General features: G+C 38.5%; 1 protein-coding gene across 2 annotated transcripts in view; it reads right to left on the bottom strand.

Annotated features, from left to right (window-relative positions):
* CCDC50 (coiled-coil domain containing 50) overlaps positions 1–15,119 on the bottom strand; it is a 79,393-nt gene that overhangs the window by 30,765 nt on the left and 33,509 nt on the right. For both annotated transcript variants that reach the window (XM_074329519.2, XM_019712621.3), the window contains exons 2-4: positions 12,801–12,863; positions 11,828–11,954; positions 6,466–6,556 (exon numbers count right to left, since the gene is read on the bottom strand). In XM_074329519.2, coding sequence (XP_074185620.2) covers positions 6,466–6,556; positions 11,828–11,954; positions 12,801–12,863 — 281 coding nt within the window. The remainder of the gene's footprint in view (positions 1–6,465; positions 6,557–11,827; positions 11,955–12,800; positions 12,864–15,119) is intronic.

Genomic DNA, 15,119 nt, shown 5'->3' with positions numbered 1-15,119 from the left:
TAAAGTCAATTTGTCTTGACTCCCTTATGCATCATTTTAATAAAACTGAGTGTTACAACATGCTAGCCGCTATATCAAGTTCATTACATTTGATGTCTTACAAAGTAATACATTAGTTAGGAAAATAGGGAGAAATGGGACAGATAACTTGTTCTCCCCGATCTAGCATCTTTTATACTAGTAGTTCCCAAATTCCTGAGGTGTCATGTTTAAAGCACACGACAATACATTTTCCTAAGTGGTTTTCATTATAGAAAAGAAAAAACAAGTTCCATTGCTATAACTACATAAAAATATAAAGAAAAACTACCAGATCCAATTGCTGGCAGAAATTATTAAACTACACACCAGGGACCCTACAAGTGTTTTCCTGGGATTGAATTTAGTCCTAATACATACATACGTGTAGTAATAAGCTACTTTCTCAATGTGAAGACCCAGGAGAGAAACAAGGATGATGACCCTTCTTCACAACGCATTAGCTAGTCAAAGAAGTGACTTTACTCAAGTAGAAAAGTAGTAATCACAATGTGTCATGCACATCAGCACCCAAATCTTTTGCTCTTTTAAGCTCTTAGCTCTTTTTTCTGTAAGATTCTACCAGATGAGCTAGGCTTGAGGAAGGAAAGAATAAAGAATTCAATGGAAAATTGCAGCTAGAATACAATTGTGGTTTAGCCCAAGTCAATTCTCCTCCCTGCTTTCCGACATTATTACTGTGCAATGAGTTCTGTTAGATATTTCAATATAAAGAATTTCCCCTGAAACAAGATAAAGATGGCAACTATTAGTCACAATTCTTGGATGTAGCTTAGTCACCCTTGACATAAACAATCTCCTTGGTCCTCAGCTTCCTTCCTGTTAAAGGTTAGTCTAGAACAGGATTTCCCAAGCTCTGTTCTTGAGAACACTGGTCTCAAAAGGTTCTCAAAAAAAAAAAAAAAAACCCTTCAAAGCATTCAATGGAAAGCATGTATTATACCTATTTCAAATACAGAGTAGCATATTTCATAACCCTGATAAAAAAAAAAAAGGAAACTTGTTACCTTACTGTAACCCATAACCCATGAATTTCAAAATTTACTTTGTGACAGAAGCCTTTTTTTTACATAAAAGATATAAAGCTTATGGAATTAGTGTTCCATAAAACGTAACTTGGGAAAACAAATCTAAAAGAACACATAAACTCTTTCGACGTCATTCTCCATGATTTTTAAATTAATCATATGCTTTAGGTAGACGTAGTTTGGGCTAGAATGCATAGAATAACTGTTACATAGAAGACTTTCTAGTAAATACATTTACTGGATAAGAACATACTATTATATTTCATCTCTCCCTTTTCTGTTATCCAAGTTCCCCCTGACTGAAAAGTTTGAAGCTGTGAGCATAAGGAAGGACTAGTTCAAGATCCCTAGAATGCTAGACGAAGTCATTTTATGAAAACATAGATTCACTGGCCCCTTCAATGGGCCAAACCTTCTGTTAGAGACCTGCAGAGAAACAAGATACGGCCAATATCCTGCAAATGCTTGTCTATGAAGTGTTAGAAGTAAACACATACATAATGTGAGAAGTACAAAGATGAGTGCTCTAAGAAAGACTAATACCTACAAGTCGCAGTGAGGCCCACAGGAGCCTGGTGCATCTTTCTCAAGTAAGTGACAAATTACTGAACCATGGTGTTAGGCTCCTTACGATATTGTTATGGTTTATATGACTTTATATCCGGGTTACCTCTCTCCGGGGAAACCCTGGGTATAACTACAATCTAAAGGAGATGTAAAGTTGTGATTGTCAAATGACTGTTGGAAAAAAAAAAAAAAAAAAGCCATTCCATCAGATTGCTAAATTCTTTATTAACTAGCAATTAATATACTGACATATAACTCAGTAGGGAACTCAAAGTAGGTATAATCCCAAAAGCATTACTCTGTAAGACCAGGAAAACAAAATAATACAAATTCTATGGATTTAAAAACATCAGTATAAATAGGATAAGAATAGAGAAGAACTGCCTTAGTCAGAAGCCTCCCATTCACTCTCCTTTTCTGGACATTTACATATAAACTTATTTTTAAATTCTCAAAACTAGGAAAAAAAATTAGAAGCTAAAATGAATTGCTATTTGAGCTATTCTCTATATATTACCTACCAACTTACATAAAAATTCTTCTAGAACATGGAATTCTAATCAAAATGCCATAAAAAAGTACTACAGTTCACACTAGATTAATTTTAAATGTAAATTGGTTACTAAATTTATCCCTGAGCAGTTTATGTTATAAATGGCTTCAAATTATTGGACTAGTGCCACAGACTTTTCATAACATGGTTGGCCATGCTGTTTACTTAGGCACTAAAAAAAAAAGTTTTTTCCCTAAAATAGTTTCTCATTCACATATATTTGGATCTAGGTTCAAAGACACACATATGTATAACTACAGATATTCACACACACACACACTTACTTAAAAGTTTTATTTAAGAATAACTAAGTTAAACCAAGTAAACACACATTTCTTTGCTTTATCTAAACAACACTGACAAACGTGTGTGCTGTGATCAGAGGAAAAAACCCAGTAGAGCCCACTTCTACTAATCACAAACTCACACAGTCCAGTATTCCTAAAGGCTATATGACTTTATATCCTTTCAACAGGGTGCCTTGAACGAAATACAACTACTATATTCAAGACACTGTTCAAGAGTTTAAAAAAAAAAAAAAGAAGGGGAAGGAAGAAGGAAAGGAGGGAGAGAGAGAGAGGAAGGGAGGGGGAAAGAGAGAAAAGAGGGGAAAAGGGAGACAGGGAGAGAGGACGGGGAGAAACCACAATGCTGGTAAGAATACAAAAGATCTTTTTCTTTTTTTTCCCTTAACTTTTCAACATCTGTCTCCCTGCAAGGAAATGCTACTTTCATTACATCTGTGCTCTGTTAAAAGACACATTAAAATTATACCATAACAAAGCTAGACATGTTAATTCACCCACACAAAGTTATATAACTCGTACTTCTCCGGTACAATATTGTTCAGGAAAAAAAAAAAAAATCTGTCCCAAGAGGAAAGGGGCCTTGAATTCTACATCTGTTGTTTGGGGGGATTATAACTGACCCAACAGAGTTGACCCTAAAAATCTCTAAAAGAGATTGACGGGGAAAATACCAAGAGGAATTTTCCACAGCCCTGCTGTTGAATAAAACATTATTAGCTAAGCAGACACTACAGGAAGTAGACGAGCATAGAGAGAAAAATAAAATAATTAGGGCAGTACATGAATAACAGGCAATGTTTTTTTAAGAGTTGCCCAGAAAACTTAGCACTACTGTCTCAGTTTCCTCTGAGGTACCATGGACCAAAATAAACAAATTAGCATTAGCCTACAAGGTCTGACAATTAAGTTTGCGAACTTGTTGCAACAATGTTGCTAACCTTTTTTGATATCACAGGGATTATGCATTATGAATTTGTATCAACTGGACAGTTAACCAAGTTTACTATTTGAAAGTGCTGAAAAGGCTGTGTGAAAAAGTTAGATGAAAAAGACCTGAACTTTTCACCAATAATTCACGGCTCTTGCATCATGACAATGCACCAGCTCACACGGCACTGTCTGTGAGGGAGTTTTTAGCCAGTAAACAAATCACTGTATTGGAACATCCTCCCTACTCACCTGATCTGGCCCCCAATGACTTCCTTCTTTACCTGAAGATAAAGAAAATATTGAAAGGAAGACATTTTGATGACATTCAGGACATCAAGGGCAATATGACGATAACTCTGATGGCCATTCCAGAAACAGAGTGCCGAAATTGCTTTGAAGAGTAAACTAGGCGCTGGCGTCGGTGCATAGCTTCCCAGGGGGAGTACTTCGAAGGTGACGGTAGTGATATTCAGCAATGAGGTATGTGGTAGTTTTTCTAGGATGAGTTCGCGAACTTAATTGTCTGGACTTGTACATCCTTCAGTGGTAAACTTTACTAACACAAATTTTGTTCATTTAAAATTAACAACATACCCATCAGTTACGGTGCACATTTTTCTATGGTGAAAGCCCTCTTCTAATCTAAGGCATCATTTGAAAAGTCAAAAAGTCTGAATCGAGTTTTTAAAGGCTAGCCTCACTAAAGCTTCACAACTGGAATTCTTATTTAATCTTTCCACTGTACTGATGCAGCGGGTCACTTCAGTAGATCAAACAGTAGTGGAAGACAATGTAGTGGGAAGCCTATAAAGGCAAATAAATTGTTGACGATATGTCAAATCACACCATCCTGGAATATACTTAAGCCTGTTTATTTTGTGCCCCCCCAATTTATCACATATCACTCTATAAGAGAAATCAGACTTGCTGTAAAGAGCAGAATGGTGAGCAAAACACCCTGCAAGTAAGTGAGAAGGTAAGAGCAATTATTAGCTTAATTAGGTACCAGAGGCCTTATAAATGATCCCACTTAAACCTCATAACAGCCCTTTAAAGTATGTACAATTATAATGACTTCTCCAATTTGGAACCTGAGTTTCTACATAGTGAAGTGAGATACTGAAAGTCACAGCTAGAAGTTAAACAGCTAAGATTCAGTAGCTAATTCCAAAGTCGATGTGTTTTATGTTGTGTCACAGTGTATCTAAGTCAGGAGACCTGTATTGTAAAGACTATTCACTGGCATCTTATTATAGCTTTGGACCAATCACTTACTTCTTCAAGACATAATTTCTTCACCTGAAAAATGGAGTTATTCATTATACTGCTTACTTTATATAGTATCGCCATGAGATTTATTGTGATGGCTATTTAGATTCTACATGCCTAAAATAAAGTGTTTTGGTTTCTCTTTGTAGCCTGTTTTTCCCTGAATGGGAGGGGGGGGGGGAATCACAGGACACCAGCAGCATTTATAAGAAGCCAAGTTAATTATTCTGTTATTTTTTAAATAGAAGCTTTCCTGTCTACAAAATATAATCACTTCTTTCAGTTCACAGTCTCATCCCCAAAGCAAAGTCTTGACTATAGAGAGGCAACACATCCTGCAGTAAGAAAGAGGTTCTGTGTTGATTAAAGGAAGGATAAAAACTAATCTCTAATTCTTCCTTGCAATTCTGATTACCACATAATCATAGTTTGTGTCTTAAAGAAACAGCTATACATACTCATACCAGCGGTCTCCCACTCACCTGGCAATGAACAAGGATGGCTCAGTGGGAGCAGCAGTGTATGTACACAAGTTTGCTGAGGACCCTGATCCTATCTATTTAATAGGGTGAGCCTACGTGCCCGTTAGCCCAGGATAGTTCCAGTTTATGTAATTATCAGTAGTGCCCCCTTTAACCTTGAGAAGTACTTATGATGCTACAATAAATCATATGATCATTCTACTATTAAAAATGATCAATCATTTTCTTCCTTATTATAAATCAAGACAGTGGCCAAGAATAGCACAATAGGTAAGAAAGAAGGCGCACAGAATCAGTGCAAAGTGAAAAAGAACTGTGAGAAATGCTGGAAACATAACATAAAAGCAAGTAACAGTTAACTGCATATTCAAGTCTTTTTACAAACCAAACACTATTGCTAATTTTAGTTATTTTGGGCTTTAAAAACAGTCCAACTTAAAAATATACACAGAATCAAACAGATGAGTGCTTGGAGCCAGCATATCATAGGAGAGTGAAACCATTAAAAAAACTGAGTGACAGCAATGACTGATCCTCGCCTCTCAGTGCCTACTTTCTGAGCCCTGTTCAGACCACACTTAAGCTCTGCTCTCACTAAAGTTGTGGGAATAACCTATAGAGAGACACCCTGTATTGGGTTGAAGAGTGTGCCCTAAAAGTTCATTTCTACTAAGAACCTTGGAATATGACCTTATTTGGAAATAGGGTCTAAGCAGATGTAATTAGTTAAGAAGAGATCATGCTGGGTTAGGGTGGGTCCTAGATCCAACGACTGGTGTTCTTATAGGAAAACAAGACAACACAAATCTTCAGGGAATAAGGCCATGTGACAATGGAGGTTGAAACTGAAGTGATGTGGCTACAGGCCAAGGAATGCCGAAGTGTCAGGAGCCACCAGGAGCTAGGAAGAGGCAAAGAAGGATCTTTGGTAGGATGGCCCTGCCAAAACCTTGATTTCAATATCCAGCTCCAGAACTGTGAGAGAATCATTTCTCCTGTTGGAAGTCACCGAGTTTGTGGTAATTTGTTAGGGCAGCCCTAGGAAACTCATCACACTTTATGGTAAAGTATCCATTATCATCTCTTAAGATTTCACCACTTACACAACTGATCTAGGGATGGTAAAGAGTGGTGCATGGAGGGCTATACTTGGACTATGTGCCCCAAAAGAGGAGAATTCTGCTGCCCATCGAGCAATCCTACACTGAGCCCATGAATACAAAAAGTAACTGCTGCAGAGCTGAGCAGCCCTTCCTCCATTGGGTGGAGGGGCAGTGACCAAGCTGTACCTCATCCTTCTTCTCCTGAATGCGTCGTCTCTCTGCCTCAATAGCCAGCTTCTCCTGGATTTCCTGAGCAATTTCACAGTCTTGTTGCTCACTAAAAACAAAGATGGAAACAACATGAATAAAGAAAATAAGAATGATATTTCTTAAAAATAAAACAATTTACAGAATGTTCACTATAAACTAGTGCATATTTTTAACCTCACTTAATCCTCACAACAATGATGCAAACCAGTCAACGCTGTCACAACTTTCAGATGAGAAAACTGAGGCCCCCGAGTAGTGAATTCATTTTCCTGAGATCACAGAGAAAATAAGTGGCAGAATCAGAATCTGATCCCCAGACACTACAATGGATGCTTTAATGCTCAATGCTTTTTCTATGCTACCAATGCTTTTTCTATACTACCATGTCACTTCACCCTACTGGGACCACTCCACAGAGAGACAGGCAAGTTTTCTCACGATTCTACAAAGGAGATGCAGGCTATGAGATTAGTGTCCACAAATACCCAAATACGGAGCAAGTACACAGAAAAACACTGACAGCGAGCTCACTTAAATGTCAGTAACACGGTGGTCACCTAGAAGGGGTGGGGTATGACTTAAAAGATTTTTATAATTTTTTAATTAACTTTTTCAGTTTCAATAATGCTTTAAAGGGGAAAAAAGTGTACATTCCCCAGCTTCAGTCCCCAGTAGAAACCTCTCTTGGAGATACCAGTTTTCTTAATATGCTGGCCATTAAGAAAACCAAACGTTGTAACTAACATTGCTGCTACCATAGTTTTGTTTGTCTTGACATATTCATGAATTCAACAAAAATTTAAACACCACATTCTATGGTCCCAGCACTATGCTCAATACTGAAGATACAAACATGAGTAAGTCTTCATCCTGTGCTCAGAAGCTCCAGATACATTTTGGTGGGAGAAAAAAGACAAATCATTTTGATGGAGAGACAGATCCTTTAAATCAGCACCTATAAAACAGCAGTTCCAACAGAAAATGGAGTTTGGCTCTCTCAGAGATGGCTACAAGTCAATGGGCAGCTTAAAACTCTAGAATACAATAGCTCTGGGGAGCCAAACTTTATACAATACTGTTAGCTAGGAAAGGTGAATATAAACATGCTTAGAGTTTACTACCTAAAAAGATGCTGGAATAAAATTACAATTGTGATTTATATACGTTGTTCGTTTGCTAAACAAACATATCCTCTTAGTCTTCCCCTGCAAGTTGAACTTAAAATACTCAATGAATCTCAGTCTTGGTTGCATATTCCATGTTTAATGGCAGTCTTTTCTAACTGGAAAGTGTTGGGGGGAGGGTAGCAATATCCCAACTTTTCTGGAATTGAAATCCATATATTCTAAACAAATGTGACAGATAAAATAACAAAAATTATTCTCATTTGTATAAGGAAATGATCACTTTCAACATGTTTGGAAATAGGGAGATGAAGGTGAAAATCGATGAGTGCACACATGTAGGTGTGTATGCACACACAGACAGAAAAGGAGGAAGAGAATACAAGACAGAGAGTACAGGGCATATAAGAGTGATAGTGTACTTTTCAAGATTTAACAACTTATTTTTCTTTTTGTTTTTATTCTTTCTCCTTTCCCTCCCATCTGCTTCAACTGTTGTTTCCTTGATGCTACAAGCATACCTTGTTATCTGATTAATCTCCAGAATGCTGACTGGAAAGAAACTGAGTCAGCCCTCAGTCATCCGGGCACCAGCAACCAGGCTACGATTCTGGACTGCAGTTTTCCATCAGATGACATATGAATCACCCCTCAGACTGGGTTCGAGATAACCATCATGGAACAAACTGGACCCCAGGACACATTCTCCCAGATGCCAGCCCCAAGGAGTGACACACATGACTAACTCCCCTCTCCTTTGTTCTGCTTCTTCTTGCGTACCTATAAAACCCCTCGACTGTTCTAAAAAGGGGAAGGTGGCCTTTGAGACAGAAGTCTGCCATCTTTCAGAATGTCAGCATTTTGAATAAACCTTTTGTGTCTGTCAGCACTTGTCTCTCGATCATTGGCTTACGAGTGGCAAGCGGCCAAACCTGAGTTCAGTAACAGTCAGAGATACCAGATTTTTTTTTTAATTAGTAGGAAAATCACTGGACAAGATGTCCGCGGATCTGATTTTTGGTCCTGCCAGTGAATCATGTCCTCTCATGTCATCTTACAGCTATAAACATTTTTAGACTTAATGACTTCATGTTTCAGGTCTAACAGTCTAGGATTCTTAACCATTCAAGCCAAAAAACTGAAAATAAACAAAAATCTATTTAGAACAATTTTTACTAATATATCCTCCTTTTATTCACTCCCTTCTAATATTAATGATTAAATTATGGTCTTAGTTTTCGAAGACTTTTCTACGTGGCTCCCCCAAATTACCATCAAATCTGTATAGGAGTAAGCAACTACTAACTACCTGCAAGGTGTTAACAGAAGGGAAGAAAGCGGAACCCACTGGAGAGAAGGCAAATTGAAGTGTTACAGGTCACAAGTGACACACTAAGGTGTATCTCCTAGTATAGAAAACAAAGGAATGAAGTTTAAGCTGAGCTTAATTATTTCAAACCAATTGTCTAAGAAAAACTAGTTCACTTAGTTAATTACAGACTCCTGAGGAAGCAAAATCAAGTGAGAAAGTAGTCAACAACCTTGATAAGCCTGCCTTTGGACAGTGGTCCCAGGGTGCAGACCGAGTGAAAGGTTTCCATCCAGTTCCCTAAAGTCCACATCAATCATCTTTCCCTTGATGTTCAAAATAGTCACGACCACCAGGACGTGAACATTGAAAAACTTCCATTCTAACTTACTTTTTTCAGCCAGGAATACCTCCAAAATCCTGAAGTCCCAGACAGAAATATAATACCTGATTCTTCTCTACAAATCTGATTTATAATTTACAGTGTTTTGTCTCTATTATCTCTCAACAATCTCATTATAATCAATATAATGTCCCTAATTCAGGATCTTAAACTTCTGCACCAATCTCAGAACTGGCTTTCATGACAGAGCATTGTGAATAACAAAAGGCAATAATTTAGAGCTGTGGAAACTTCTAGCTCTGGCTGTCATCTTAACTTTGTGACGTCCAACCTCCATATATCTCAAATCTGTCTCTTCTAACTCCATTACCATTACCCTCAATTCAGGCCCCATAGCTCCCTCCTGTCTGTATCTCTATCACCCACTGTCCTCATTCAAGCCTCCTCATCTCTTGATTGGACGACTACTCAACAGCTCCTTTCAATCTTGCCCCTTCTAATCCTTTACCTACCTAGCACCCAGAGTAGGTCCCTAAATGAAAATCTAAAACTTCTTCAATGGTTCTCTATTATTTGTAATATAAAATCTACAAAGCATAAATTCCTTAACATAACTTATGCGACCTTTTGGTCTAGCTTTTGACTACTCCCCTGGCCTCATCCCCTACCTACACCCCTAACCATACTCCAGCAATACTGAACATCTTGCAGCTACCATGAGATTCCAGGTCCTTTTCCCTCTGATCTTTAAGCATGCTCTTCCCTCTAGCTAGAATGGCTTTCCCTAATTAACACTATAAACTCTTAATTAACCATAAAGGTTCAGATTAAGTATATGCGTAGAGCATATAAAATAAATTATATCTGTGGATTGAGGTTTGCAATACAAGTTGTTTATCAGTAGGGGCGCGAGCTAGGAATATGGCCACACATGTGTGAGACTGATAAGAGTGAAGTGAAAAACACGTTTTTGTGTGAAACTGAGCATAACAAAATTGAGTGATAAACACAGTCACCAAAACAACTTCTGGTTATCACCTAAGAAATAAACAAGTCCAAGCATAAAGAGGATAAAAGCAGAACTGCAGAGCAATGCCATGAGAAGTCTGACGGGGTGCTCCGGTTAAGACCCTCTGCGAGGTGCAAGCCGCGATACCGGGACTCTCCAAAGTTCTTCCGTGCAAGACCAGCTCACCTCAGACCCATTGTGGGCCCAGTCGTCTCTCCCGGACCAGGACCTTCTCCATCTCGACTGACTCTGAGACTTGATTTGTTATTAAATTCTACTCTATTCTGTATAACCTACTGTGCTTACCAGAGCATTGGCCCCTGGAGGGACACTGGCTCCCAAATAAAGCTGTGTTACTCATGCTATCTGAACCTGTGTGCCGGGACTTTGTTCCCCACTCACGTCACTAGTACCACGCAGGGACACAGGGCCGTGCGGAGGGGTTAATGTCCCCCTGACTTTCAGGAAGACACTGAAATGTGGAGACTGCCCTTTTATGAGCTCGCAACAATATTATCACCCATGTTGGGATGGTTCTCCCAGTCTCTTCTCCCTTCGTAGGCGTGACATTTACCATTGAATTCTCCACGTCTCGTGCATGTTACCTCTACACATAAAATGTTCAGAGTATTTCCCCGAGGCCCTTAAAAGCAATGGCTGTGTTTTTTTATATCTGTGCTCTACAGCGCCTTTCATGGTGTTGAGTGCAGCAAGAGTCAATAAAAACGTTTATTTACTAAATAAGAAAGTGAACAAAAAATGATGAAGTCCCCTCTACCAATAATAAAATAGAAAGGAAAACCCTTCCTCAAAGGCAACAAAAATAATAGGCTTTCCTATTTATTTGAACATGACACTGCAATAAACTGAGGGGTCCTTTCAGTTTTTCCTTTACCTCTTCCTCCTCAAAACAGAATCTTGTGATTAAATCCACCATTAGAGATTTGCATGTAAGAGCACTCTCAAAGAAGATGTGTACCCTGTTAGTTTTAAAACACTGAAAAAGAATTAAAATTCTGTTGGAAGAGAATTTACATATGATCTTTCCACTTATCTAACTATTAAAGGAGACTGAGAAAGAACGTTTGTCAGACACTGAAACTATGATGAGAACTGAGTGTACAAATTCAGAGCTTTCCAGAAGATTCTGCTCTACCTGAAAGACAAGGGGTTCAAGGAGCTGCAAACACCACTGGGAAATAAAGGAACCCCATACAACTCACAAAGTTTTCTCATATCCAGTATTTCCCTGGCTCCCCCAGACAACCTATGAGGCAGAAGGGAGAGATCATTTTCCCCATGTTGCAGGGAAAGGAAATAGGTAGACCACGTGGCTCAAAGTCATACAATTAAAATGTTAAGAGTTCACACCAGAATCCTCATGTCACAAAACCTAGTCAAGTGCTCCAACAGTAAAGAAAATTTTCCAAATCAAAGTAAAGGACGGACGGACAGATGGATGGATGGACACACACACACACACACACACACACACACACACAAATCAATGTGTAATCTAACAGTGAAAGGAATCCACTCCCCCAAATTCTCACAGGTCTTTGTAGCGTTTCTGAAGCTGAGCCTGAGCTTTCAGGTCTTCCTCCTGGAGTTGCTTAGCCACCTGAAGATCGTGCTGGACCAAACGGTTCCGCTGAACGTTTGACGCCAAATGATGCTCAACTGGATAGACAGATGGAGGAGAGGGATTACCATGCTTTCACTTGTTAATAACATGACTAATAATAAACTTAAGAAAAGCTTTTCCATTAAAGAGCTTCACATCCATCATTTCATTTTACACTCTCAATGATGCTTTATAATAGGCAACATAGGAATTATTATTCCCATCTTTCCATTAAGTAAAAAGAGGATCAGAAAGGTTAAGTAATTTTGCCTTTGGTCACATGGCAAAACAGTGGCAGTGCCAGGACTTTTACACAAATATTCTAAAGCGAGGGCCGGTGTTCTTTCTGCTCTACAAGTTACCACTGTATTTATAAACTGGATTTTTCAATACTCAATTTTTATACTGACACATGAATGCTTCATAAATTATATATTCACAAATGTGTAATTTTGTACAACACATATAACTTAGATTTACTTTCCATAATTACATACATAAATATTCAGAAAAAAACAGTCTAGATACCATCATTGTCTGGAAAAAGGTGTTCGGGCAGCTATTTCAGGGGAAGAAATAGACCCCTACGAAAGCCTTCTACACACTGCAGACACGTGTACAACCAGTGTCTTCTCCTAACACTGAGGCAAGGGAAAAGGTTCATGTCCCTCTTTTCCTCCTCTATACCCAACATTCTTCTAATCCCTGGCATCTGTCACATGCTTCAAAATACCTAGGACTTCATTCTTCACCCAGGTGTCATCTGCTATATAAATCCCTCAGATGGATGGATGGTGCAGCCTGGTGACTGTTCTCTCCCTGTCTCACCCTAAGAAACCTGCCTCAAGCTACCACTAAAAAAAAAGGAAACTGAATGAGCATGAATGACGGCCATTACTCACTCTCTTGTTCCTGCAGGCTGTGGGCCAGGGTGTGGTCCTCTAGGACAGCAAAATCTCGACACACTGCAAAAGATGAGGGAGGAAGAGCAGACGGCAAGGCTCATTAATAGTATTTTAACATAAGAAGAAAAGCATTTTGTTTACTTCAAAAAGTCAATTCTGAAGATGGTCAACTTTATAACTCGCATTGCACAAAACAGTGACTGGCTGGTATAGTCTTCACTCACAAAAATCCACATAGTACCTGCTCAGTGCCAAGCACACAGTATCACAAAACAATGGTTAGTTCTGGTCCCTGGCCTAAAGTTATTAACCACAGAATCAGAACCCAGAGGTCAAGAAATTCCTATCCCCTTCTATAAAGGGAAGGCAAGTACTGCTGAAATAAGAAGAAAACAAAAATGTTTTGCATATTACAGCTGAGAGAAAACTGAGTTCTCACGGGGTCAGAGGAGTTAAATAAATCTAGCCTATGCCTCAGCCATCTTGGGTTCAGAGGATCCTCTTCCAGCAACTTCTCTCTAGCCTGGTGTCCTCAAGGAAAACGTCACCTTCATTAGTGCTTCAGGTAGGAGCAGATCTCTACTTTTAAGGTAATCACATTCTTTATTAGGTCCACAGGCTCAGACATGAATGAGAACAGGTTAGAGCTCTCTAAATGTAGAGCTGCCTAAAAAGAATCTGCACACCAAAAAAACACACCAAACGAACAAAAAGGCACCTTGGAGGATATCAGGAATCTGCCCCCAACTTTGCCTTTGCCTCTGTCTGGAGATCCAGGCAAGAGCGCTAGCTGACCTATTTTCTTAAAAGCAAATGAGAAGAGATCGTCTCCAAGGTCCATTCTCCCCCAAACTGCAATTTAAACTCCTGTTTCTTAAAACACACAAACATGAAGGACTCATGAAAAGTGCTATTTTGTTTGCTTGCTTTAGAACATGTAGTTTAGTTGCTACATTCTTACTCTACTTCAAATGTGAAACTGATATTAAAAAGCAAATTTCCCCCAAAGCCTCAGACTATTATGACATATAGGACTTGTGAAACTGTTCCCTAGGATTTACCAGAGGTTACAGATTTCTTTCTGTGGCTTTTGATTTGCCTATGAGGACCTTTAACTGGAACCGAATAAAGAAACACTCCTTTGCCATTCTCAGCACTATGTCTGTTCACATATACTTTCATATATAACCTTGTCCTTCACTGAGAAAGGCAACAAAAAAGCAGACAGAGCTTGGAGACACCAAGGTAACTCGGAAATCGTTTTATGATGGAGGAATCATTTCTGCTCAAGAACCATATTAGACTGAATATGACCTACTTACCCAATTGGCTCAACTACAACTGCAAAACCAGTAATTCGAGTAGAAATTTCTGTTCTTTTACATCAGATATATTCTCAACAAATTCTAACAACCAGAGGCCCAGGTCTGAGTTACCCAATATCTCACAGAATGAAAGTGCTTTCATGCTCTCATTTACTGTGTGAGAAAAATAAGGGCCAGAAGGAAGAAAGGACTTGTTAAAGCTATATACAGAGGGTGCCAAAACAAATGTACACACATTTTAATAAAGGAAAACTGTATTAAAATTGTAATACTCAATATATACCGACAACAAAAGATGAATACAAGTCACGTGTGACTTCTGCAGTTACGAGAGGTGCTCAGAGTGGTTACCATCAGCGTCCAGACACTTTTGATTAGAGCAAACTACTGCTTGAGCAACGTTGACCAAATGTCCACTTGTATACATTTTTTGGCACCCCTGGTATATAGTTTGTTGGTAACAGGACTGGGAGTCAGATTCTGAGCCAGCAAGAGCTCTTTCCTTTCCTGACACCATGTCAGCCTTTCCTGGACTCCAGGTGCATACACCACAGTCAGAATAGACTGAAAGGAGATACTCACTGACCAACATGAATTCTCTAAAACACTTAGCTAACTAATATTAATTAAATGGCTAAGACATGTATGGATGTAGTTCACAGAAAATAAATATTCATAATGAATTAGCCAAAATGAATATAATCACCTTTTGCAAAAAAAATGCTATTTTAATATACAGCCTTATGATTTGAAGCGCTTTTCTTATACAACAAAGGTTTATGTTTGTACACTAAAATTAATATTAAAATTAAAATTAGATTAATGTTTTTTTAAATGAATCATAGTTTTTTTCCAAATAATGGGTGACAACCTATTATTAGGTCATAAAATAAATTTGCTAAGTTTTGGACAAAAATTAAAAATGAATAGGCTAGAATATAGAGGATATCACACTCAGTACAAGAAACTATGGTTTGGAGAAACTTTTTCA

Source organism: Rhinolophus sinicus, chromosome 17 (assembly GCF_057876585.1).
Source record: "Rhinolophus sinicus isolate RSI-liver-muscle chromosome 17, RSI-T2T, whole genome shotgun sequence".
Taxonomy (NCBI): Eukaryota; Metazoa; Chordata; class Mammalia; order Chiroptera; family Rhinolophidae; genus Rhinolophus; species Rhinolophus sinicus.
The sequence above is the reverse complement of the archived record's forward strand: the minus strand, read 5'-3'. Positions and strand labels throughout refer to the sequence as shown.